We start from the raw sequence: 26,121 nt of genomic DNA, 5'->3' as shown, positions 1-26,121 counted from the left end.
CCACGCGTCTGCCTCCTACAAAGACCCGGGAGGAAGAAGTGCACGCCAACGTAATGTAAAAAGTTCGAGGAAGGCGTGCTCTTACAGTCCAGGCATCGTTTGGTGGTAAAGTCCCAAAAAGCCGAAGAGGAACGTTATCAAAACTTAAAACGTGACTTCTCACGAATTATGTTTTTTTTTTTTTTTTTTTTTTTTTTTTTAGGGCGAGGGTGCTTGAATTACATAAAAACTGCTCAATAAATTTTGATGTCGCTATGGAAATTTATAAACAGTTGATGTGGCTATGGTTGAAACGACTTGACATTAAACTTTTTTGTATATTAAGATTTTTTAAGTGCGTTTAAATGCCAAAAAAGTGTTTTTTCGCTATCTTTTTATCAAGTGCGTGCCTTTTTGAGGAAAAATAGATTTGTTTTGGTTTTAACCCTAACTACACTCATACATAATCGTTAATATTTTGTCTCCTTTTTTTTAGATTATACAATATTATGCAGATCAAGCAACACCCGTTCAATAATGCTCGGTGTGCACTGCTGTCTTCGTCTTCATTTTTGTATGTTAATTTATAATTATTATCCTTAACTCTCTAAATATCGCAGCTTTGATGGCAGAAACAGTAAAATTGCAATAACAAAAACTGTTTTACTTCGAAAAGAAAAAGCTTTGACAACCTAACAAAGAATTTACATTGAATAAAGCAATCTTTCATTTTAACAATTACTTATATTAATTGAGAAAATACAATAGAATAATGCTTTATTGCAAAAATAAGAATTCATAATAAAAATACACTTGTTTAACAATTACTTAATTGATTCATTTACATTTGTACACAAAAAGCTAAATAGCTCTGAACTATGCAGATCTAAATTACGATTTTCATTTTAAAAATAAAGCGATGAGAATGTAGGAGAGCATTAAGACCACAAAAAAGTGAATTGCAGTTTTTTTAAAACTTATTTAATTTGGAATTGATTATCATAGCTAATAAGGAAAATACATAACAAGAAAAACAAATTTACTTAAATTATTATTTGCATTTACTGAGAAAATAAATTTTAAATAATTTATTTGAAAATAATTTATAGTAATAAAAAAGATTTATAAATGCATAAACTTTAAAATAAATTTGCATCCTGATATTAATAATTTCATTCCTATGATCAAATAAAAAGCAAATTTGCTGATAAAATAAAATAAAAGTACTATTTTAAATTTTAAATTCCTGCAAGTGAATTTTTTTAACATTTCGTGCAATCATTGGAAAATATGTACACATATTTTATACATATTTATACATATATGTATAATTATGTATAATTATGCATACATATTTTGTCTTTCAATATATTGAACGACAATTTAATCAAATGCATAGTTTCAGAAAAGCAATAAAATAGTTTATTATTTTCATATTTGATTACAATAAGTGTATATCCTTTTGGCTAAACACACATGCTTTATACTTAACTTTAAATTTTTCAAGTTAAAAATTATTTAATTTTTGAGTTAATTTTGATAGCATACGTATTGAAATCCCACATAAAATAAATATTCATTTCACTTAGATGTGTTTTTAAAAATATACGTTTTATTGATCAATTCAAAGAGAGTAAAAATAAATGTAATAACAATTATTAAATTCATTATTAATGTTAAATAATTATTAATGTTAAATAATTATTATTGTTAAATAGTTATTAGATTAATTGTTAAATACATGCACAATAATAGTAAAATGTTTTGTTCCCAAAAATGTGATATACCCTACCAGTTAATGAATATAAGTTTAGTTCTTAGTTCATGGAAACATAAATAATTTCATGTATTAAAACAAAATTATCTATAACGTAAAACTCTCCTGGTCACTAGATTGACACTGTCCTCGGTTTTCATAAACATATTCATAACGGAATTTTCAGCTGTTTTGTCAACTAATACTCCATTCACCTACGAGACAACGAAAATAAAATTCATTAAATATTTATAATTAACGTAATATATGTTAGATAATATAAAAAATTCATTTGCTTCAAAAAGTTAATGAATCGGTACTAGTGGATGTGTTTCCAATTTTCAAAAAAAAAAGGCGCCCTTTTTCAAAGTTCGCTACAAGTGAATGAGAAAAACAAAAGATATTTGAAATAAAAATAGAATAAAAAGGGCAACGAATTTTGAAAAATAAATAAGGCCTTCGTTCGTTATAATATATTATAGATATATTATAGATATATTATTATGTATTATTTGCTATTATAATATATATTATTTATTATTACATTTTATTACATAATTTTCCTCTTTTTTTGTTGGGAACGTCATATTTTCAGTTTCACATCATTTTTGTTTTCCTCATTCGTGTAGCAAGTCTTGAGAAAGGGCACCTATTTTTGAAAGCACGAATAATGTTGCTTTCATCACCTGCATAAGCTTTCAAAGCAATTTAAGTTTTTATACTATTAAGTATATCTTTCTGTTTCACTTTCTTGGGATTATTCTAATAAAATATGCTTATTTAGCTATTATAATAATTGAAACTTTTCTATCAAATTTATTTCAATACATAAGGATATTTTTTTGTTGAAAAAAATAAGATATTATTTATTATTATTGCATTTTAAAAATTTGAGTATCCGTCTAATTATTTAAAATTTTACGAAACTGGGAAATTTTAATTTAGATTGGATATGCTTCTTTTACCCTTTTAACTTAACTTTTTTAGATGTTGAATAGCCGGTTCATATTGCATTTGCACCAAAACCAACTTTTAACTTCATGACCTAGTAACTTTGAACCGTACCCCGAAAACGAGGGAACTCCTGAGTCAAGCAATCTGAACACTCACTCATGGAAGATTTTATTTGTAAACTTACTCGCATTTGTGTTACATGAAGAGGAAAACTATGGAAACTTCCTATGTTTATCCCAAAGGGAAAGGACATTTATTTAATCATTCGTAAGGCATTAGGGATATTTTTCAACAGCGCAATGGTTATTGCAAGCTGTAGAAATATCGGGCAGCAATCATCGGGATTCGAACTTGGGTAGCCTCATTGGAAGGCGGATGGTCTACCCTGGTCAATCATCTGATTTTTCGTTTAAATTACTGTTTTAAAAAGCATTAATACCTTACTACTTCCAACTTAAAAAAAAGTTAGTTCATATAAGAATAAAAATGGTGTGTTTTAATATTTATAAAAAGCCCATATTAAATATCATCAATTTAATTTTTCGTTCAATTATTCGAAAAAGCATTTCTCTATTTTTTTTTATTTTTTAAAAACTTCCAAGAAAATGTCAAACAATATATGATGAAAGAAAAACAGTGCCTAGAATTACAACATTGTATTATGCAAATTGAGAAACAATTGTTGTTGCTGAGTAATGCCTGTTAAGGCAGAGGGGTACGATTGCTCTTGTTTTCCATGAACGCCATCTATGGCCAAGAATTAGACTTTTGCCACACCAATACGTCATACCCGTTTATAGGGTGGACCCATTCATACATCCATTCATTCATCGACAGATCGTAATTTTGACCTGAATCAGAGTCCGATCAATCTCCATTTCAGTACCCCCAGGGATATTGATTTGTTATGGGAACATGGAGGACTTTGTGACTCGACAGATTTAACGTACATCAATCATCATTTTACTACACGGGCTTCGAACCCACCAACTCTCGGACATGGGTCCAGTGACCTACCGACCAGGCTATCCCGGCCTAAGAAACAATTACTCCAACTCTCGGACATGGGTCCAGCGACCTACCGACCAGGCTATCCCGGCCTAAGAAACAATTACGAGCATAAATTTTGTTCTAAATTATTTAGTCAAAGTTTTATGCCCAGTCCAATAAGTTTCGATACAGTATATGTTGTTTCAGAGAGATGATAATCAAATATGAATTATTTCTGGAGTTATCACTTGCTGCTTTGATTCGATATTTAAGGTGGCTGATATCAGTATTTAAAACAAATACTGATATCATCCACCTTAATTCACAGTAGTTCTGAATAAATGAGGAAAAACAAAGTACAAAGTTAATTTTTAAGGAAGTTATTAAAACTAGTTATGCTTTTTCGATTTATCTATTTGGTTTTAGAATTTTTATTCACCATTGCATTTTTTAGTTTTGAATATTTGTAGATCCTCTGAACACACGCGAAACTTTATATTTATTGAACAGCAAGCAAATATGAATCTCGAAATATGCAAAAATGTAGAATAATTCATTCAGTTTATTATTAAAAATATAAAGAAATAAAAAAATAGAAGCAAAAATCGTGCATGTCTAGCAATTTTTGTCTTGTCACACCTAAATAGTTTCACAGGACATATTGACTTTTCCTTCGATAAATTCTGGGTCTCAGACAATCACGGATTTTCACCCGTATGTTGTACTTATCTAACGTAGTTAGATACAGGGACTTTATGTAAAATCTGGGATATTACCATATTCAGAACATATTCGCTAAAGAATCGAAATTAGTATTTTCATAATCGCTTTCTTTACGTGATTCGTGAATAATTTTTACGCACTTTAATTTACGCGTATCAAATAATTAGCTATGCCATTTGTTTAAATGCATATTTGCAGTTTAGCTTATAAATTGGTAATTTTATTACTTCCTTATTACTACCTATACCTAAACAGGTACTACATCTGCAGTGAATCATTCTAAACAAGCCTTCAAATTTAAAAATACATGCAATTAGGAACAAAAGTTTCAATAAAAGTATAAAACCACAAGCAGGTTACACAATATAACGGGGTGGGCCAAATTTAGCACGTGTACGTTTTCCAAGCCTGAAATAGTAGTAGCATAGGATATATTTTTGCTTCTTACCTCTATAATCCTGTCATATTTTTTGATGATTTTGGAGTTGTCGGCCGGACCTCCTGGACGGATATCGGTGATGTAAGCATTGCCGGTCTTTGGATTCTCACCAAACAGAAAACCAAAGTCCCAAGTCAACGGATCTCGAAAAAGAGTAAAGTCTTGCTCCAGAACTAGTTTGTCCTGACCTTCGAGGCCTTCAATTGTGCGGATCGAAGTCCTCTTGATGTTGAATTGAGGACCGCTCTGAACGAAAGAATTATGATTGAAGGGTAGATCGAAAAGTTTATTGTTTGCTTCTTTTTTACGTTCATTGTCTGTAAAAAAAAATGTTAAAAAGAGTTCATTTGATAATATTTCAATGTTGTTCTGCAAAATATAGCAAAACCTTATATATATTTCCCATTTATTGTTTACATTGCGCTACTCAAGTTAAACCATATTAAGTTGTAAGGGTCGTTATTTAATTGGAAACTAAACCAAAAGCGGCTATGCTGCGTTAAACACAAATGTTATTTTGATAACGAAATAGTTACATGGGAGTAGGTTGTCTTATTGGGAGTAAAAGATTTGATGGTGAATGCTGTTCGGATCTAAACCCAGGGAAGGTTCTGTTGTCGAGAATCTCAAAAGGAACAACTAACTTGGTAAAGCATCTTTTATTTTTCTTCGGTAAGGCATTAGTGACATTGCAAATTCTTCGGTAAGGGATTAGTGACATTGCAGAAAGTATGGCATTCGTAATATTGCAAAAGGTATGTGACCCCACGTGTGGATGGAGGTCCTCCCTGTGTGTCCCAGGGAGAAGATATGAAAATTATTTATGTATTATCATGTTATTAATGTGTAGTAACAAGTTTAAAATAATTAATGTTAAAAGGTGTTAGTTGCAAATGGATAAAATAAATGAATACGAAATCCACAGTTTGTGAGCACGCAGGGGGAGAGAGAAAAAAATTCAGAAAAAATCAACCTTCAGTCTACTCTCTACGGGGAATACTGGTCTATCTCCAAAAGATAGCGTCCCCTCTTCAGCTGTCAGTCAACGCGCTAGGCGCTGAGCCCTAGAGATTTCGCAAAGGCCAAAGACAACCAAGAGGGTGCTTCAGTAGAAGACAGTCCAGTAGGCAAATGGTACAAAAAGCATTGTGATGACCTCATCACAGAAATAAAGTGGTTTTAAAGCGTCTTTTAATTTTGTTATAACGTTGAATTATAAAGTTTAACTGTATTCAAACAAGATGCGGCTATTAACATCCAGGACTGCTTTCTCAACTCTTGAAAATATTGCATACCCATTTAATATGCTTCGAAGTATCCTCAGTCTGCGGTAATGTTCTTCGTGTTTCTTTACCTGCAGGTCAAAGTTACATAAAGAAAATTTTCAAGTCTTTGTTCAGAATGCTTTTCAAGTCTGATGTTCTTAATGTCTTTGATATTCGTAAATGAAAATATGAAGCAAATTTGTTTGGTTTTCGAGATTGAGGAGATTAATCGTTCACCATACTCTTGATTTTTTGCTTTCGAAACTAAAACCTTTTCTAAATGAACCTGATTTATGGATGTCGAAGACATTAAGAACGTCAAAATGGAAAAGCCATTCGAACGAAGTATTAAATAATTTGCATCCAAGTACAGAAGTATATTAAGACAGGTGGAGGTTTTTTCAAAGCATATTAAATAGGTATGCCATACACATAATCTTTTCAGGACTCCTGAAAACCTACATCCTCATTTTGTACTTTTAAGAGGAACTGTGGAGTCGGGAAAATATGCTCAAACTCCAACTCCATTTAGTTAAAAATCCTGCACGTAAAAAAAGGAAAAGAAATTTTGATGTTAAAGATTATTTAGAAAAATGTTCATAATTAAGGAGTTATCTGGTACGGAGGCCTGGTTTAAGCCTCATTTTTAGAATTATTTTTCCAGTGAACATATAATGATTTCCTGGTTTTAATCCGCCACCTTTCAGTTGAATTTTAATTTTTTTCTAGACAGAAATAATTATAAATTAACTGATATAAAAATGAAAATGGCAGTGCACGCCAAGCACTAATAGATGGGCGTAGCTCGATCTCCATACTGTAACAAACAAACTGTATAATCTGTAACAAACGAGACCAAAAAATTATCGATTATATAGCTATGGTTAGAACAAAAAAAAATTTGAAAAATGTTATTTTTTCGCAAAATGGCGGCCATTTGAAAAAAAAAGTAAAAAAATGGACTTCTTTGGTAATTAAAAGTGCACAAAAAAATTTGTAATTTAATAATGGGTTCAGTTTTCGTCGGTTTGAACTATTGTCACATCAATCCTCCTCAAATTTCCAAATCAATTGAGTCGTTTTGCTCTAATCCAAACGACAAAAAAAACATGATTTTTGGGGAAATGTGTTTACAGTTTTTATAAAGTTCTTTTTTGATTCATCGGGACTTACCGTCAAGCAACAATTCCTGGATCATGTTGCACTCCTTCCACAAACTCATACATTTCGTTGGCGTGCATTGCTTTGTTTCGGGTCTTCGATCTGGCTTCTTTGTTGAATGTAGACGCCCTGTGGTTTGAGTTTTCAGGGCGATCTGCATTGCACCTTTTGCAAAACTCGAAAGTCGTGTTGCTAATTCAAATAACCTTGACATCCATCATGTTGGCAAATATGAAACCGTCGTTTAAAATCACCTTTAGCGAAATTATTGACAATTTTCGACTACATATCCTAACCGTAATAAATTTGTTTTTCAGGCCAAATAAGCGAATTAAACTACTGTTGTTTTGACAATATGCACCAATTTATCTTTCTAAGAAATTTTCATTTGGTAAGTCTTCGTATATAGGCCTCAATGCCTCCTGCACCATTGTCACAAAAATACCTTTTCTTGCGAAATCGTAAAGCCTTAATTTTCATTACCCTTCTGGTCCACAACAGGCTGTGGCGAGAACGGTTTACTTTATTATGTTATAATCTGAAGTGTAATCTCAATTTAAATAAAATAAAATCAAATCTTGTTTTAAAAAAAAAATTAAAAAATGCAATTCAGAATTAACATTGATTTACAAATAATCTCAATTCTCTCCTAGAATTTGGGAAAACTTTTTTATCGAATAGAGTTGGTGTCGAGTATTTCAACTATAGACTTCACAGCTTTTTTTTAAGGGTGTATAGTTAAATGCTTACTTTTCTCTCTGAGAACAGTGAGTTGGTGGGTCTTTGTCTTACGCATAGTCATTGTCTGCAGATTTAAAGTATCTTCTTTTAGAGTTGAAAATGATAGGATTTCGTCACCGGCAAACAGCTGACCCGAACGGTGAGAAGACGAACCTTTCACTACACCTCGAACAAATGATGGATATTTCGGCTCTGAGGAGGAAAAAAGCACAAACCATCTTCAAAATAGCTTTGAATTATGTTCATATTATTAAAAACATTACAATTAATGTCAACAGCATTATTAAAACAAAAATAGATTGTCCGTGTGTCCCATGAATAAAACCACTTACAAAGGAAACTAGGGAAGTGTGACTCGCCAATTTTGAAATAAACTAGTGGGATGTATGCCTTATGAGGAATAATTTTAGGGGGCAACATTCGTTTCGGCCCATAGAAGGTACTATGAGAGATAAAAAATAATTCAATATATAGAAAAATCGGTATTTTGTTACTCCAATGCAGACTATTAATTATTGTAATTGTCTCATATTCCAATTAATTTTGTGGTACTTTCACGTACTATATATAATGCACATTTATTGTCAAAATTGATTTCGGGAATTTCATATATCTGTAGATTTTCAGAAAAACCTGCTATAACCTAGCAGGTTTTTAAAAAAAAAATACATAAAAATTTTTTTCTCCAAAAAACTTTCCAAATTAATTGGAGTATGTAATTGCAAATTAATTAATTAATTAATAATTAATTAACAATTAATTAATAATTAATTAATTTTCTGATTAATTCATTAATTAACAAATTATTTAATTATCCAATTAATTACAAATCAATTGGATTATGAGACAATTACAATAGCTAATAGTCTGCATTGAAGTAATAAAATATCGATTTTTCTATTAATTGAATTATTTTTTTATCTCTCACAGGACCTCTATGGGCCAAAACGAATGTAAATTAATTTATTAATTAGCAAATTAATTAATTATCCAATTAATTACAAATTAATTGGATTATGAGACAATTACAATAACTAATAGTCTGCATTGAAGTAATAAAATACCGATTTTTCTACATATTTAATTATTTTTTATCTCTCACAGAACCTTCTATGGGCCGAAACGAATGTTGCTCCCTAAAATTATTCCTCATAAGGCATACATCCCACAAGTTTATTTCAAAATTGGCGAGTCACACTTCCCTAGTTTCCCTTGTTAGTTTTTTTTTTTTTTGGTCATAACTGTAGGAAAAGTAAACCAATGAAAACAAACCATATGCATTAAGAAAGTCAGTATTAAGAAAGTGTACCAAACACACTTTCTTGCACTAGGTGGTAGGTCAGTATTAAAGAAAGTGTATCAAACACACTTTCTTGCACTAGGAGTAACTAGGATCGGTAAGATGGAAGCTCATTAATTAAGTGTGAAGGCTGCAACTTCCGAGGACTGCGTAGCCTAGTCTCTCCCTCATACCGCGGTGAGGCAACCAATTTGCAAAAAAAAAAATTAGAAAGCCCAAAAATGTAGTTTGAAAAGATAGCTGGAGGCGTAAGTCAAATTTTCGAGCTGGAGAATACCTCAATTTACATTGGAAAAACCTTCGGCAGTGGTGGCATTTGAATTTATCTTCTATCCTAAAAAACAAACAAACCCTACCGGAAGTTCTCCATGACATCATAGCATGGCGTGACAATTTCTTCTTCTTTTTTCAACGTCCCGAGCTTTTTTGCTTTCATAAGATTTAGTTTGCAATACAGTTTAAAACAATAGAATCGAAATTTTGATTATTTTCAATCAGTTATTCACATCAATCGAATTCTTTATGAGAGAACGATATAGTTTGTTCGCTGCGTTGTTGTTGTTATTATTATTATAAACAATAATAACAATATTATTAATAATAATAAAATTTGACGCCCGGCGGCGGAATGGTAGCGCTTCGCACTCCAGTGCCACAGGTCCTGGGTTCGATCCTCGGGCCGGGCAAGGTTGACTCAGCCTTTCATCCCTTCAGTGGGTCGATAAATGAGTACCAAGCATGCTTGGGAGCTAAACACTGGGGGTTCCGCGTTCGGCTGACCACCTATCCGTAACATCTGCTCCAGCAATGCAAATTTTGCAAACATTTGACTATTTTTACTTGCTTTTTAAAACGTATAGTATGGCATAAGTACTCTAAAGTGGTGAATGATATAAGCCTACGAATTATTTAGAAATAGTGATGGATAAAAATCTTCTAAATTGAATTTATCAAACCAAAAATCACGATTGATAAACTACCACTTTAAAAAATATATTTGCTGTCCGGAGCAAGTTGGCATCTCTGCTCTATGGGCTGTAGCGCCACTGAGTTTAGTAGTATATATATATATATATATATATATATATATATATATATATATATATATATATATATATATATATATATATATATATATATATATATATATATATATATATATATATATATATATATATATATATATATATATATATATATATATATATATATATATATATATATATATATATATATATATATATATATATAAATTTGGTGCCTTTTAAATAAGATCCGTTTTGTTGTGTACACTTCGAACACTCCCTCTACAGCCCAGACCTTGCGCTGAACGATATTCATCTCTCCTGCTATCGCGGTGGCAACCACTACTACAACGATGAAAAAGACGTGAAAACGGCTGTGATCTTTTGTTTACCGGATCAGGCGGCAAGTTTTTATGAAGAGGGTATTCTAAGTCTGATTGTAGGATATGATAAATGCTTTATTTTATTTTATAACCATCGTTGAACAGCTGATTCGATTTTCGGGTTTATGACTACTAATGTTCAACTCCGTAGCCTATCAATTTTGAATCCAATCCAGAAGACAAGGGAACTCCTGGATCAATTATTAGGAAGAATTTCCCTTTACGGGGAACTTTTTGTTGAAACTAACGAGGATTTAAGTTACATGGAGAGGAAAAGTACGAAAGCCTCCCATGGTTAGCCTGACGGCAAGAGGACTCAAACCAATGATCCGTCTACCACTTGGGATAATTTACATCGGTGCTGTGATTGATGCGAGCAGGGTGCGGAATTTGTATCAACCAGCCATCACTGAGATTCAAACCCAGTTCCTCTCATCGGAAGGTAAACGCTCTATCTCCTGAGCCACCACGACTTCTGGAACAAGCATTGGGACAAACTAGTTTTCGTGGAGAACTTTTTCATGGAACTGTCCCGCCCTTGCGTAACACGAAGAGGAAAAACTCCCTCGGTTATCCCGACGGCAAGGGGATTCTAACCCGTGATCCATTTACCTCTGATGATATTTTACATCAGCATTGTGGTCGGCGGGGAGCCGATTGCAGAATTCGTACTAGCCAGCCATCGCTGGGAATTGCACCTAGATCACCTCATTGATAGGCGAAAGCTCTATCCCCTGAGCCACTGCTCGAATGATAAATTTTTTAAACAAACTTGACAGCTATGTTGAAAAATTGGGAATCTGCATGTAGAATCTGAAAATAAATTTGCTTCGTGAAAATTTTCTTTCGCTTGGTTTTTATTTTCAAACGACCTTTATTTGAAATAACGCGTGGAACTTTGATGTGCATTGAAGGGTGAACAAAACTTCTCTTGGTTGTATTTTAGAAATCGAAACTTAATGTATGTATTATTGTTTGAGTTCTGTTATTGTTATTATTTTATTTAGCTAGTTGTTTATGTTTTTATTGTAGTTTGAAAAAAAAAATCAGTATTTGTTAGAAGTTCTTACCGTCCATGACAAGTCCCAATTTGAGACAAGTTTCGAGATGGAGGGTGAAAGTGCCCCACCTGTCTTCAGCATCCATGACGTCGAATTCTACAGTCATGACAACCTCGTCGATGTTGAAGACCTCTCTCTGCAGAGATTCCAGCTCACCGATGGACATTCCGACAGTGCCATACCCATTCAATGCAAGGATTCTGTCACCTTTTTTAAGCAATCCGCACCTGATGAAAAACACAGGAATGCATTACGATAAGTATATTATCATTTAAACAATTCGATGAACACTTAACAGTTTTGTTAATAATATCGCTCATTTGGTGAAACAATTGGCATAACTGCAAAATTACGTCATTGTTTCACCAAATGGGCGGTATATAGAACACTCTATTCCCTCTAAAGTATCGAAAGAAATGTTAAAAAAATAATAATAAATAAAATAAATAAATAAATAAATAATCCGAATTTATCCTTTATTTTGCCATTGGTCGCTGTTTTTCAAAGGAAAAATAATATTTTTTATATCGTTCATTTGGTGAAACAATGACGTTACTTGAATTTGCAGTTACGTCATTGCTTCACCAAATGAGCGATATAACGAAAACATACCATTCTTATTGTATTTCATTAATATTTCCAGCGTTGATAGTAAATATATATACTTTTTTTTAACTTTTTTATTTTACACTAACCGCCTCTTTTTAAATAAGTTTATTTCGAAGTATTTTAAGATTTAAAATGGTAGTCAGAAATAAAATTTATTTAAATATTTAGTACAATTTATGCTGACATGAAACAAAATCAAATATGATAATTACCTGAAAGTATGGATATGAACTTTTGAATATGAACGAAAAAAGAAATTCAACCTGCATTTTTTAGATTTTTATATATTTTATTACAAATACAATTCCGATAATCTAACGAAAGAGATTTTCTAAGTAACTATTAGACTGTTTTTTACAATTAAAAAGTTCCAAAATATATTTTTGTTTGTAATAAGAGCGTCATAAAATATATGTGTCTGAAAGGAAAACCGGTATTCCATCTGCGTCAAAGGGTTAAGCGCTTTGTGAGTTTAAATATTTAAGACTAATTCCAATTAAAATTCTACAAATTATTGATCTAGGATATCTCCTGGAGTTACTGACGATTCGGCCCCTCGTTTTCCTATAGGGACGCATTGCCTCCTTAAGCAATGATAGCAACAAAACATGCACTTATGCTATTTGTACACGCGCTCTCCAGTACTTTTCGACAATAAAATTAATACTACTTAATGCAGGGCACATGCCAAAATGTTTAGCAATGATGATCTGACCAGAGCTCCTGAGAGTACAGTCAGGTGAGTCGACGACACCAATTCGTTAGAGATGAGAACTCAGACAATCATCTGTTATTAGCATTCTAAAAAAGCTGCAGCAGTTCTTCTTAAGGCCTCCGTAACACAGCTAGGACTCTCATTTAGAATTGTTCAACCCTTGTTCCTTGATGTTTCCACTTTAAAATTCTATTTAAAGGTCAAAAAGACTAAATAGAGATTTATAGTACTTTCACAAAGCATCCTGAACGCTCATTTGCAATATGTTCTGCGCAAACTCTATTAAGAACAGAGATTGCTCTACAAGAAGTGCTCAGAACAAACATGGGAATGCGAAAGTTCTAAATCTCTCTACACAAAAATTAGGTTCAAAAAGCTTACTTGTGTGCTGAACTATAAGGCTTAATGGCGAATATGATTGGCACACGGTTTTCATCATCCATTAACAAAGAACTATAACCGAGAATGAAACCGAACGCTCCATTTTCGGCCTTCAACAAAACTTCCTGACGATCAGTATGATGAGCTACAAAAATAAATAAATAAATGAATAAGAAATGAACACAAGTTGAAATGTCGAATCATTATTTCTGAAATAAGGCATTGATATTTTTAAATGACAACTAGCACTCTTTCCCTCTTTCGCATAAAACGTTACCTACTGTTGATGAAATTAACCCGACTTCGGTAAATAATGATAAGTCATACTTTTTCTAATGGTAAAATTATTATAACAACGTTGTTGCTGCTTATTTCACCCCTGGTCTGACGGAGTCAGACTAGATAGTAATCCGTTAACGTTCATAAACAAGAAGAGGAGATGCATGAATTTCAACGCATAACTTAGTATTGTTTCTAGCTGGGTATTTTACAAGTATTCAGAGCATCCACTAATTAATAGCACCATAGACAGAAATACTTTGCCTACTTGATAATCGAGGTGTTTTTCAAGAATAACACCTTCTATTACAATTCGAATAGGTGCCCTATTGTGAATCAAACTTTTACATGTTGCGAAAGCCAATACTACTTACCTTCCATCTAATATTTTGAAGTCAGTGAAGGTTTAATGGGCTGGGCAGGTATCATGCTGGATAGTCGCCTACACATCCACCCCCAAATCTTTGAAAAAGGTACTGAGACTAGTGTGAGTATAGAAATTAAGTGTCGGTGCACAATTTTCGCCCTTTTAGGGGTGCTGTTGACTGGATTTCATTTTAACAAACTATAACACCCGATTACTCAGAAACCACGTTGTTGACGAATATCTTCAAAAACAAAAATAATAGCAGAATAGTTTTCTGTATCTGATTTCAACCCCAGGTTTGCGATACGTTGAAATGGCAACTCACACTCAACCCCGGCAACCATTTGAAAACAATGGTGCTTAACAAAGGGGGACCAACTGCAGAAGAACCCCTGAAATCCCGTATTTACAGTATAAAATCAACCTTTGAGGCTTGTATATAATTAAAAAGAGACTCGAGTTGGGACATACCCCCATCAACCCTTCGTTTTAAGTTCGATTCCCTCTAACCATTGTTTCATACTTTCAGACTCCGATACATATGGCATACAACATACTTTTCAACTTCTACGCGATTTCCGTAGTTTCAGAATGTATTCTTTCTAGTGGTAGCAAAAGACACGCGTTAATATTTCAATAAACTAAAATTGAAAGAATTTACACCACCACTACACATTAATAACTAAAACATAATATATGAAGAGTCAAGCTGGGTCAAAAAACAGATTCTAAGTCTTGTATAAGATTAATCAAAATTCCAATCGTTGCTAAACTGATCATGTGTGGATTACAACTTCTGATTGATGTTTTATGTTGGCTCCTATCTTCAAGCATAGGTTAATTAAAAACGTTTCAGTGGTTTTGTACACAACCGAGGAAATCTAAAAACTTTTATTTCAAACATATTGTATTTGGGATATATATTGTACATATATTGTATTTGGGAACAAGTTATTATTTTATTATGCGACAGTTAAATACTCATTTGGAAATGAAGAATGAAAGATTACGAACAAAACGCGAAATCGTGTGGTACCTATTTATTTACATAAGGGCTAACGGTAGTTACGAACCAAATAAAAAAATTATTATGATTCTTACATACTTGTGAAATTTGCTTTCCTGGCGCTAGTCTTTACAAGAGGACCATCAGATTTGTGACTGGTACCGGCCATTGGTTCTTCAGCATGGACTTCAAACCCCATAGAGCTTTTACATTGACAGAGAGGCTTACGGGCTGGAGTTTCAGGCAGTGGTGTTGAATGTCTTTCGAATGCATTTATTGGCCTGATAGAAGATAGGCTTTGACCATCTTCGTTTAATATCCCTCTTCGTCTATCTGCTTCAGTTAATGAAGTTAGGGTAGAACTAACCATACAATCATTCGTTAATGTAGAGCTAGATCTTGAATGCGTATCGTTTTCATAAATATTGTCTCGGTTAGAATCACATCGCATTCCTGTTTGATTGTAAACAGGATAAATTATAGCATCCTGGTCATATCGTGCAGAACAACACTGTTTAGCATTTTCGAACGGTGATATTGATAGATTTGTTACGCCAGACGAATTAAAAGGTTCAGAATTCGTGGTTTTTGCATTTGTATTTTCGCTCCTTCTAAGGCTATACATAACTGTTTGCTGAGATAAATTTAAACCAACTTGAGCCTCGGACAATGCTTGTGAATCGCTCGTTGATCGAATTTCGTTTGGTGTATACTTAGTTGAGTCTGGAGAAGATGATGAAGCTCCAACTCCTCTAGTTCTCGGAGCAATCAAATTGTTTTCAACTTTTGGCACTGTTTGACAAGTTTGAGTTTCAGTGGTTGACTCTGTGCCAAATCGTAACATGCAATCATGACATGGAAGAGGCAATTGGCAAACTCTCTTCATCACATGCCGAATTGTGTTATATTCTTGCTGAGTCGTATTGTTCAGGGAAAGTAAAAGATGCACTTTACGTACAGCAAACGAGGCAGCGTAGAATTCATTAACGCACAGTCGACAATTCCTATTAATTTCAACAACAGCCTGAATGAGTTTTTTCGCAGAGGTTTTTGACACGAGTCTCCTACTGGCAATATCATTCACAGCGTCGATAAATTCAATTGTACATTTGTCACCAATAATTGGGTCCTCACTCTGTTGCGTTCTTACTTGTGCGTCATTGTCAAAATTGTGATTCATTCTAGCCGAGTTTTTAATAACATGAATGAGCAGAGCATGCGTCAAATTCATTAGTAGATCAAATTGTCCTTTGAGTTTTTCTAACTCACTATTTTTATCACTTTGATAACTCTCGTTTGTATTTGTTACATCTATCGACAGACTTGCGTCTTGCATTATGTCTGAAGTCTCATTCGGTAAGTTTTGTTGAATATTACCTACGTTCATCTGTATATCCCTTAGAATGGACATGATTTTCAACTGGTAATCATTTTGAGTTTTATAATTTTCCATGACTTTGAAGAAATCATCTTCCGGTATGGGATCGTAATAGGAACTGGACCAGCTGTTTGGAGGAACAGGTAAAGAGGATGAGAAAGTTTGAGAGGAACATTCTGACTTGGATGTCGCCTGACAAACACTTGTTTCAAGTTTCGTATTCTTACCTAGAAAAATGATTATCTTTAAGTATAATTGTTTTTATATTTACAAGGATATTTTATACTTGTAAATATATATTTACATATTTACAGTATATCGCTAAGCCTGCATATGTATGTAATATATATATGTATGTAATATATATATATATATATATATATGTATGTAATATATATATATATATATATATATATATATATATATATATATATATATATATATATATATATATATATATATATATATATATATATATAAAACATACATATGCAGGCTTAGTGATATACTGTCGCACGACCACCACTGGCGAACAATAAATTTTGTGTGATAACTACATTTATAGCTTTTCAATTATGATTTGATCTTTTTTTGATATCTTACTATTTATTAAAATAATCTGTCTGAAAAATTGTGTTCGAAAGATATTTCTTTCCGTTGTCGCCCCTGGTTTCGACAGGAGGAAAAATCTTATTTTTCCTTATCTTCACACTGTCACGTGTTTCTTAAATTTCTAATTTCACGTTTTGTCATTATATCGTGATAAAAATTAAAAATTTAAAAAAAAAAATCAATGTAGGAATTCGTAACAATAACTACGGAATCGCGATCGATAACTACATGGATTTACAATGAAGTCAATGTAAAAGCAAACTAAGTGATCAAAAATCGAAAGGTGATTACTCAAATGTGCAACTTGACGCAACAGCGTTGGTTTTAAAAACATCGAGATTTTTAAAATCATTTAGAAATTAATGGGCGTAACTGCCCAAAAGATTGGTTTAAAAAATGAGGATTTAAGACATGTGGATTAGATTAAGGGGAAATCGGCGCGAATCAAGGTTATTATTAAAAACGAAATTTGAATAAACCCTTCATAATAATGTCCAATAAAATGTAACAGGATTTCAAATAAATAAATAAAAGTAAATAAGAAATAAGTAAATAAAATAACGCGCTGAGATTTGTAACACTAATAGCTGGAAAACCATATGGATGGATTTACGATGAAATCTGTATAAAATGAAAAGAATATGGTTTAAAATCGATGGACGATTACTCATACCGCGATTACTCATATACGTTTGTAGTGTCATGGGCCGTATAACTTAGAAATAAAAATATCTGGATTTTCAGCATTACGTAGAAATACATAGGTGTGACGGGGGGAGGTGCTAATACTTTTACTGGCTACCAACATTCTTCACATTCTCGGAGCCCAGTCAATTTACATACATATACATACATACGCGCATATACATATATTTATTTGTTACTGTTAAAACTCTAAAACTTAAAATATAGGCAAAATTACCGAAAATTTAGAAAATTTTAGTTTTTAACAGTCTACCACTCAATACAATATTTTGCAAAGCGCGTAATAATTGGCAGCCCTGCTATATGCTACATTAGTTTTGAAATAATTAGCTTTTAAAGATTACGATAGCCATACACAGACTGTTTTCCCAATTATTCTCTTCCCTATTGGTATAAGCAATTTTGAAACTACAGACCTCTCTTTTGGCATAGAAAATCTAATTCAGGTGAAACTATCTTGTCAAATTTTCACCTTTGTGTAAGAAGGTAAGTTTTCCAAAACCTTTTCTAAACCGCCGAAGGAGATCATTTGCTTTAGTTGAGGACATGGTTTTTACATCGACTCCGTTTATTGACAAAATTTCATCTTGCACCTGAAACACGCCACATCTGAAACAAAGAAAACACTAAGATATTATTGAATTAAAGGATATATATATATATATATATATATATATATATATATATATATTAATTTAATTAAGGGCAGTTTGAGAGCACACTCACATAGCAATGATAGTAAATAAATACCTCTGAGCTAAGCTGCCTTGTTGAATGAATGATATAATCATTTTCGAGTTTTCATCATTGACCACTGTCATCCCGAGATTGGCATCAGGACAAGTTATTTCCAAGTGAGTGTCTTTTTCTTCGGTCAAATCTAAGAAAATAAATGACAGATCACTTTAAACCTTTTTAACATTATTAATATTATTTACGAAACATTTTTTGTAAGAACAGAGCCTAAACAGAACACAGTAAACTGAACATTATATGACATGAAAAATGTGAAGTTTGCTGCTTAATTTTTCAAATATCAACAACTTAAATGATATATTTTTCTGTGCAGTTTATCTTCCAAACATGTCTTCAAACATGCCATATCAAACGTACCTTCCAAACATGTCAAATAAATTTTAAATAATTTTGTGATTTAAAATAATTGTATAAAAAAATTAAAATTAACCAAAAATATTTTTTTCTCATTTTGAGATTATCAAACTGAATTGGCCAAATAATAAAAAAATTGGTTAAGGATCGTGGAAACTCTGGTTGAGCATTTTGAGAGTTGATTACGTGAGAAAGATACTAATATTTATCTGAAATGGTAAGGCAATTAACATTTTGCACCATTATCATTATCAGCATAAAGAACACTGGCTAAAGAGACTTTAAAATACTGAACTTAAAATACCTTACCAATAATTCCAACATTATATTCGATGAGAAGTAAGACTTCGTCTTTGTTTTGCAGGAAACTGACTACTTCTGCCAATGGAATCCAAGACAAGTTCTGATTGTCAACCTCCAGCAATCTGTCTCCGTCCATCAAAGTCCCTTCTCTACACAAAAAAACGGAAATAATAATTTTTTAATTAACACGTTCGATGTAGTGATGATTAGAAATGATCAACCGGAGCTAGAAATGGTTATTGGCCTCGAAAAATTATAGTACAGAGCAACTTGATCTATGTAGTCCCTAGAAAATTTGATGCGGCATCAATAAAGTACCAAGTCAACAAAGTACCAAATATTCAATAAGGACTATATTGTTGTAGTATTATATTATTGAATACTAGCGATACTACTACTTGAAAGAAATCAGATCTTTAAAGGGTTTGATATTTTCAGTACAACAAAGCCCAGATGTCCCCAAGATTTCCCAGTGCTTTTTTTTTCTTTCCTTTTCCTCTTTTTTTAAAGTTAATCTTGGCTCCAACGACCAAAAATTAAACCCTTCCTTTTAGATTGAATATACAATATGATTTGATTAGCTTGCCTTTTCCTTAAGAGAACTAATGACGGCGAATGTATGCATTTCTTAGGGATAAGTATTTGGGAAAAATAAGTAAAAATTAGCCTTATTAAAAAGCTTTCTATTAGGCTGCCTATTTAAAAAAAATTGAAGTTATGTACCTATCAGCTGGACTCCCATGCTTGATGCTGCTGATGACTGGATATTCTAAAAGTTCTGAACTTTTTCTTAAAACAAATCCAAAAGTTCCGTTTACTTTTCTCAAAGCCAGAAACATTCTCTGGGATGAATATATTCTACAATAACCAAAACCTGAGAAAAGATATGAAGAAATTCTGATAATTTAAAGACAGTATATATAATTAAACAAGTTTAATTTTTTTAATTAATAAATTACAAAAGGGAAAAAATTTAAAAAAAAACATATTACCATTCTTATTTTGCTGCTGCGTTAAATTTAAATAAGTAATAATTAATAACATATAATAACATATAGTAAATAAGTAAATATCGAAAATATATTTTTAGAAAGGGTTTTCGAAAATCTAGCTAAATATTTTTATACAATTTGTAGTTTTGGAAATATAGATATAGATATATATATTTCTCAATAGACTATTCTATTTAAAAATCAGAAATTCTATTCATTTCAATTAATGGAATTTTTATGACAGAAATAGAATTTTTAAAATAATTTTCTTTAAATTTAATGTAACTCTTTTAAAACATTTTTCCAAGTTTTTGATTAAGGAGAATTGTTGAATTAAAGCAATATTTTAAAGCCAACAGTTCTCCTTGCATGCGAGACAATTAGAGTTGGGCGACATATCTTATAAAGTAAAAATTGTAGATTTAGGTAATTTATAGTAAAATAATTACTTTGAATTCGTCAAGATAAACTGTATGAATTTTTTTCAAACCTTAAAAATTATCTGAAATAAATAAGCAAATAAATAGAACAATTCCGTCCTATTGGTAAGTGAAACTTCGGGTACTTTCTTTGTCTACGTAAAGTATTTAGGAATATATTTGCATACAAAATCGGTTTAAATATTTTTATTTTGTTTATAAAAAATATTCCATCAGCAGCTCTTCTACCATTGCATCTTGTTTGCATTGATGATTGGTTTAGTTGGTTGCGGTTGGTTAGAATGCAAAATGACGGTAAATATACATTGTTTACAAAGATTAACTGACGGCTATCAGGCAGCTTTAAGGTGGAGTTGATTGAAAAAGTATATTTTGTTATTTTCATTTATTTATAGTGATTAAGGAAAAGAGTAGTATATTTAAAATTTGCTTTCTCGAGAACCATTCAGTCGATTTTGTCCAATCTTTTTGTGCCATTAAAAATATTTTTTAAGATGATGTAAAAAAATTGTATACTTTACATTTATTTGACCATTACAAAAATAATTAGTAATCATTAAACAATATTTTTTTGCGTGGAATTATTTCTGCATAAACGAATTTTATTACGAAGATTTTTCGATTCGTTTAAAAAGTTCTCGAGATAATGGTAAAAACTCCAAAAATAAAGTGTCCCGAACTTTAGACCATTCTCCTGCCTAAACAAATGAAATCATATTTTGAAGACTGTTGTTTAATACTCATATTTTGAGAGGCAAATCTCCAAATAGGCTGAAAAAAAGTATCTTCATTCAGAAACTGTACTTTTTTGTGTTTGTTTGCGCAACTTAAATTAATGTTTGCACTATTTTACGAACATATTTTAGGCTAGACTCTTAAATCATTCATATTGAGTACCTGAAAATCCGAGCATTCAATTTCACTTTGATTGTGATTCTTTTCCGATTTCACTTCCAAACCAAATTTATTATCAATTCGATTTTATTTCCTTAACCTAAAGTGAAAAACAATTTGGCGTGAAAAATCACTAGTCTTTGGCATTGACAACTTTCACTCTTTCGGAGAATGGATTTCACAAGTGTTAAACAATTACCGACAAACAATCTTACTCAGAGCCGCAATGGCTCAAGGGATAGAGCGTTCATCTTCCAATGAGGCGAACAGGGTTCGAATCTCAGTCGATACGAATTCCACATCCGGCTTGCACCGACCAACGTGCTGACGTGAAATATCCTCGGTGGCAGACGGATGATGGGTTAGAGTCCCCTTGCCATCTGGCTAACCGTGTGGAGGTTCTCGTGGTCTTCCTACTATGTAACGCAAATGCGGGTTAGTTCCATCAAAAAGTCCTCCACGAAGGTAAATTTATCCCAATACTTGATCCAGGAGTTCCCTTGTCTTCTGGATTGGGTTTAAAATTACAAGGCTACGGAGTTGAACATTAGTAGTCGTAAACCCAAAAATTGGGTCCGCTGTTCAACGACGGTTATAAAATTACAAAACAATCTTACTCAAAAATATATTTATATCTGGACCAGGTTGAAATTCGCTATCGTTAAGACTATTAGGCCTTTGTATATTTGTTGTAATTATTTATGTGTAGTGGTGATTAAACTCATTTATAATTATTATAATAATTTAAAAAGTTTAATGGAAATTTAATGAGAAAAGTTTAATGAGTTCCGCTACCACTTTAAATATGAAAATAAAATCATTTAACAATTAATAATCGGAAAACCGGGAAACGGGAAAACCGGAAAAGTTGGCAGCTATATCTTTGGGCATCCTGTATTAGGCAGGGAGTACAAATGTGAAAAAAAAGGCAGAGGTGAAGAATAATCAAGAAAATGATAATTTGTTCTTACATGCTTCCCGAGTGACATATTCCACTTTCATGTTAAGGCGAGGATTGGAATCTTTGAAATATCTCTTCACATCTTTCTTACTCATTCCTTTAGTATCGAATTCCCTGATGGACAAGATGACGTCACCGTCTGACAAGCAATGGCTCCTGAAAATCACAATCGACAAGTTTTGCTCATCGCAGGTGTTTAACCAAATTAGGCATCATTTCGGGAGGAATAGGATTTTTTTTAAAGATAGAACTAGTAACTTAATTATTCAATTTTTTAAAAATTCATTTTCGAGAAATAACAATCTCATGCCTACCATAATATACACCGAAGAGCCATTACATTATAAACATTCTGCTAATAACATGTAGGACCACCTTTAGCCCTCAAAACTGCTAGCACCCGCCGTGGCATTGATTCCACAAGGTGCTGATAGGTAGTCTGAGGTATCTGGTACCAAGCGCTCACCAACTGGTTCTGCAATTCCCTCACATTGCGGGGGGGGGGGTAGCGTGGCAGCACGAATTTGGTTTTCCAAATAGGACCACAAATGTTCTATTGGATTAAGGCCAGGTGAATTTGGGGGCCAAGGCATGACTTGAAAGTCAATGGAATGTTCCTCGAACCAATCCATGACTATTCGACCCTTATGACATGGTGCATTATCCTGTTGGTAAACACCAACCCCCGCAGGAAAAACTGTTACCACGAACGGGTGAACCTGGTCTGCAACTATGTTCAAGTAGCTAACAGGCGTCAGGGATTGTTCTATAGGATTATGGGTTCTAATGTGCCCCATGAAAACATTGTTCCAGGGCGAGAAACCATTGTTTTAGATGTCATAATGTTATGGCTCTTCGGTGTATGAACAATTGAAATATTTTTATTTCTCTACACAACATGAAAACATAACGGCCTGACGCAGTTTTCCATTGTTGTCCGTGGAATTTACAAATTTCTTTTGTTCAAAAAAGTTTCATAATAATTCTAAGACACACATAATCTAATAAGTTAAAGAAAAATTGAAAGTCATGATTCAAAATTGCAAAACAAATGTCAAATTTCTGTGTCAATGGGGAGGAAAGTTAGCAGAAAAAAAGTAGTGGCAGAAAAAAAAATTGTACACCAATGCTGAAATTTGCAATTTTTGAGGAGCTGTGGTGGGGAAATTATTATTACATTAATAATTGTGAGCATATTTTTGAAATTTCATCAGAACCGATAACCCACATTGAGTGATTAGAAATATTTCAATAAGCATGTTTTATGTCTTCAGTGCGAAAAAACAAAAAAAAAAACGGACCTGAATAACTTTTGATCTAATGATCTGATTTTCACGTTCAAGGGCTAAATCTTAATGGCTCGAGGAGGTGACCTCAAAATATTCTAACTAATTAGCTTAGAGTGATATTAAACGTACTTTTTCGGAATAAACATACCTTTTTTTTCAACGGATTCGGATTTTTGACCCCCAAAATACCAGCAATTAGGTAGTAACAATCTGTGAGCTATGGTTCCCATAGTTTGATCAGTAGAGCGATCCAAAGTTTGAACCTCTTAACGTTAATTTTACTTTTTGCGCATTTCGCCATATCTCGTGAACTTTTTAAGCGAATTAAATAACTTTTGAACGCAATTATGAAATTCGTTTATCCAAAGATAATTCCACACAAGAAGTTAATTTTAGTAAATATTTATTATTTTTTATTTTATTTCATTAAATATAGTCGAAAAAATTTTGAACTGTAAGGTTTAAAATTTTTTACATCATTTTAAAGAATGTAATTTTACAAGGAAAAATATAAAAGTTGAACAAAATCAGTTGAATAGTTCCTGAGAAATCGAATTTTAAATATACGACTTCTTTAAAATTTAATTTCTTAGGAAGTAACTATTCGACCCATTTCGATTTTAAAATTCAATTCCATATTTCCAAGTTTAATGCTACTCCCTATATTTTGGGGTCAAAAATCCAAATCCGTAGAGAAGGACATTTTTATTCAGAAAAAAAAAATTTTTTGGGTCTGATTTCATAATTTAAAATATCGTATGCACTAACTAATTAACATATTCGAGGTCACCCCCTTAGTTTAAGTTTGAGCCCTAGAACAAGATGATCCGATTGTTAGATCAAAAGTTGCTCAAGGTGGTCCGTTATTTTTGCACTCCGCACTATGGTGATCAAATGAATTTTAAATAAAATTAATTAAATCGAAAAAATATGAAAGCATGAATTTTTCAACCACTTTAAATAAAAAAAAGAGTATGCATTTAAGCACAGGCAGATAAATGGAGCAAAGCCAACTATAAACCAAAAGTTAAAAATTAAATTTCAGCTAAAATATGTATAGGCAGTTTTAATATAGCCCAAATTTAGTATTCACAATCATTCCAAACATTATAATTTACTTTTTGGACCGACAAGAGTACAATGTAATGAAAAATATGTTAAAAAAAATTTTTTAAGTGTAACTTTTAAATTTTTATTTCAGAAATAAATTCAATTTGCCTGCACAAAAAAACCCCGAATTTTGAAGCAAATTTTTATCGAAATACTAATTTTGGCCATGAAACCTTGGATGCTGGCCCACTGTAGGCTGTTGAGAAATAATTTTCTTAGCCGTACCAACCTAAACATTTTGATGTAATAATTCTTGAATTAAGCAGTTCCAAAGCCAATTTTTTACCTACCACGATAAAAAATAATTTAAAAAATATGTATATAAGATCCATTCGTTGGCTAGGTTTGTTGAAAGTGTTGGTCAGATCAGAGGCAGACTAATCCTTTTAATTTCAGTGTAGGGAGCAACCCGGCACGGTGTTCCAGTCCCTACTTGAACAAAGGTACTCAAACTAACACAATTTAATTATTTTAATTTTACTATCGCTATTAACATAACTTTCCGCTTCTTTATTGATTGGCTCATTTGTGATTTATTTTTTTGTAAATATTTTTGATTTTAATTTAACTTATGTTTATGATCAACTTGCTTTCTCAACTCTTAATAATTTTATAAATATCTTTGTAAATAATTTCCATTTATTTTGTTGTATATAATTATTACTGTATTTTCATGTTTATAGCTAATTAATACCCTGGAAAATGCCATTTTCTCTCTTCTACCTTACATTGTGCCATTTGTGCTTCCAGTCATGCAATCCAGCCATGATTTTTTTTATAATCTCTAATACAAGATGAATGGGAAAAGGGTTATTTTGGCCTGAGGACCCCAGCTACACCGAAAAGACCAGACCAGGCTAGGTTTGTTCTTAAATGTTTAAATAATGCAATTTGTAGGAAATTTTTCCAAATTTAATTTCCGTTTTATGACGTCTTTGTAAAATCTTTTTCAACGACCGTGTAAGTTGGTAGGTATAATATTATTAAAAAAAATCTTACACTCGTAAAATTTAATCTATAACTCAGGCCATAAAATCGGGTAATAAATGTTATACTATTAAAAATGAGAGGAATGAATTTTTCGTCAAAATTTTGGAAAACTTACTTCTGGGCAACACTTCCATGTTTGATGTTTGTTATGGTGGGTCTCTCCTTATGATTTCCTAAAATATTTAAAAACACTTGCTGTGATT

The 26,121-nt window shown here is 32.3% G+C and overlaps 1 protein-coding gene across 2 annotated transcripts in view; it reads right to left on the bottom strand.

Annotated features, from left to right (window-relative positions):
* Positions 1–739: 739 nt before the first annotated feature.
* Positions 740–26,121, bottom strand: part of LOC107443547 (uncharacterized) — a 30,413-nt gene continuing 5,031 nt past the window's right edge. For both annotated transcript variants that reach the window (XM_087157118.1, XM_087157119.1), the window contains 12 exons: positions 26,034–26,091; positions 22,540–22,685; positions 19,966–20,116; positions 19,249–19,391; positions 18,580–18,709; positions 18,302–18,438; positions 15,234–16,739; positions 13,483–13,627; positions 11,787–12,004; positions 8,018–8,200; positions 4,851–5,158; positions 740–1,950 (listed from right to left, as the gene is read on the bottom strand). In XM_087157118.1, the coding sequence (XP_087013244.1) occupies positions 1,840–1,950; positions 4,851–5,158; positions 8,018–8,200; positions 11,787–12,004; positions 13,483–13,627; positions 15,234–16,739; positions 18,302–18,438; positions 18,580–18,709; positions 19,249–19,391; positions 19,966–20,116; positions 22,540–22,685; positions 26,034–26,091 (3,236 nt within the window). In that variant the 3' untranslated portion in view covers positions 740–1,839. The remainder of the gene's footprint in view (positions 1,951–4,850; positions 5,159–8,017; positions 8,201–11,786; positions 12,005–13,482; positions 13,628–15,233; positions 16,740–18,301; positions 18,439–18,579; positions 18,710–19,248; positions 19,392–19,965; positions 20,117–22,539; positions 22,686–26,033; positions 26,092–26,121) is intronic.

The sequence above is a fragment of the Parasteatoda tepidariorum genome, chromosome 2 (assembly GCF_982258835.1).
Source record: "Parasteatoda tepidariorum strain Cologne lab strain chromosome 2, Ptep-v5.0, whole genome shotgun sequence".
Taxonomy (NCBI): domain Eukaryota; kingdom Metazoa; phylum Arthropoda; class Arachnida; order Araneae; family Theridiidae; genus Parasteatoda; species Parasteatoda tepidariorum.
This window is presented reverse-complemented; position numbering and strand designations above follow the sequence as displayed.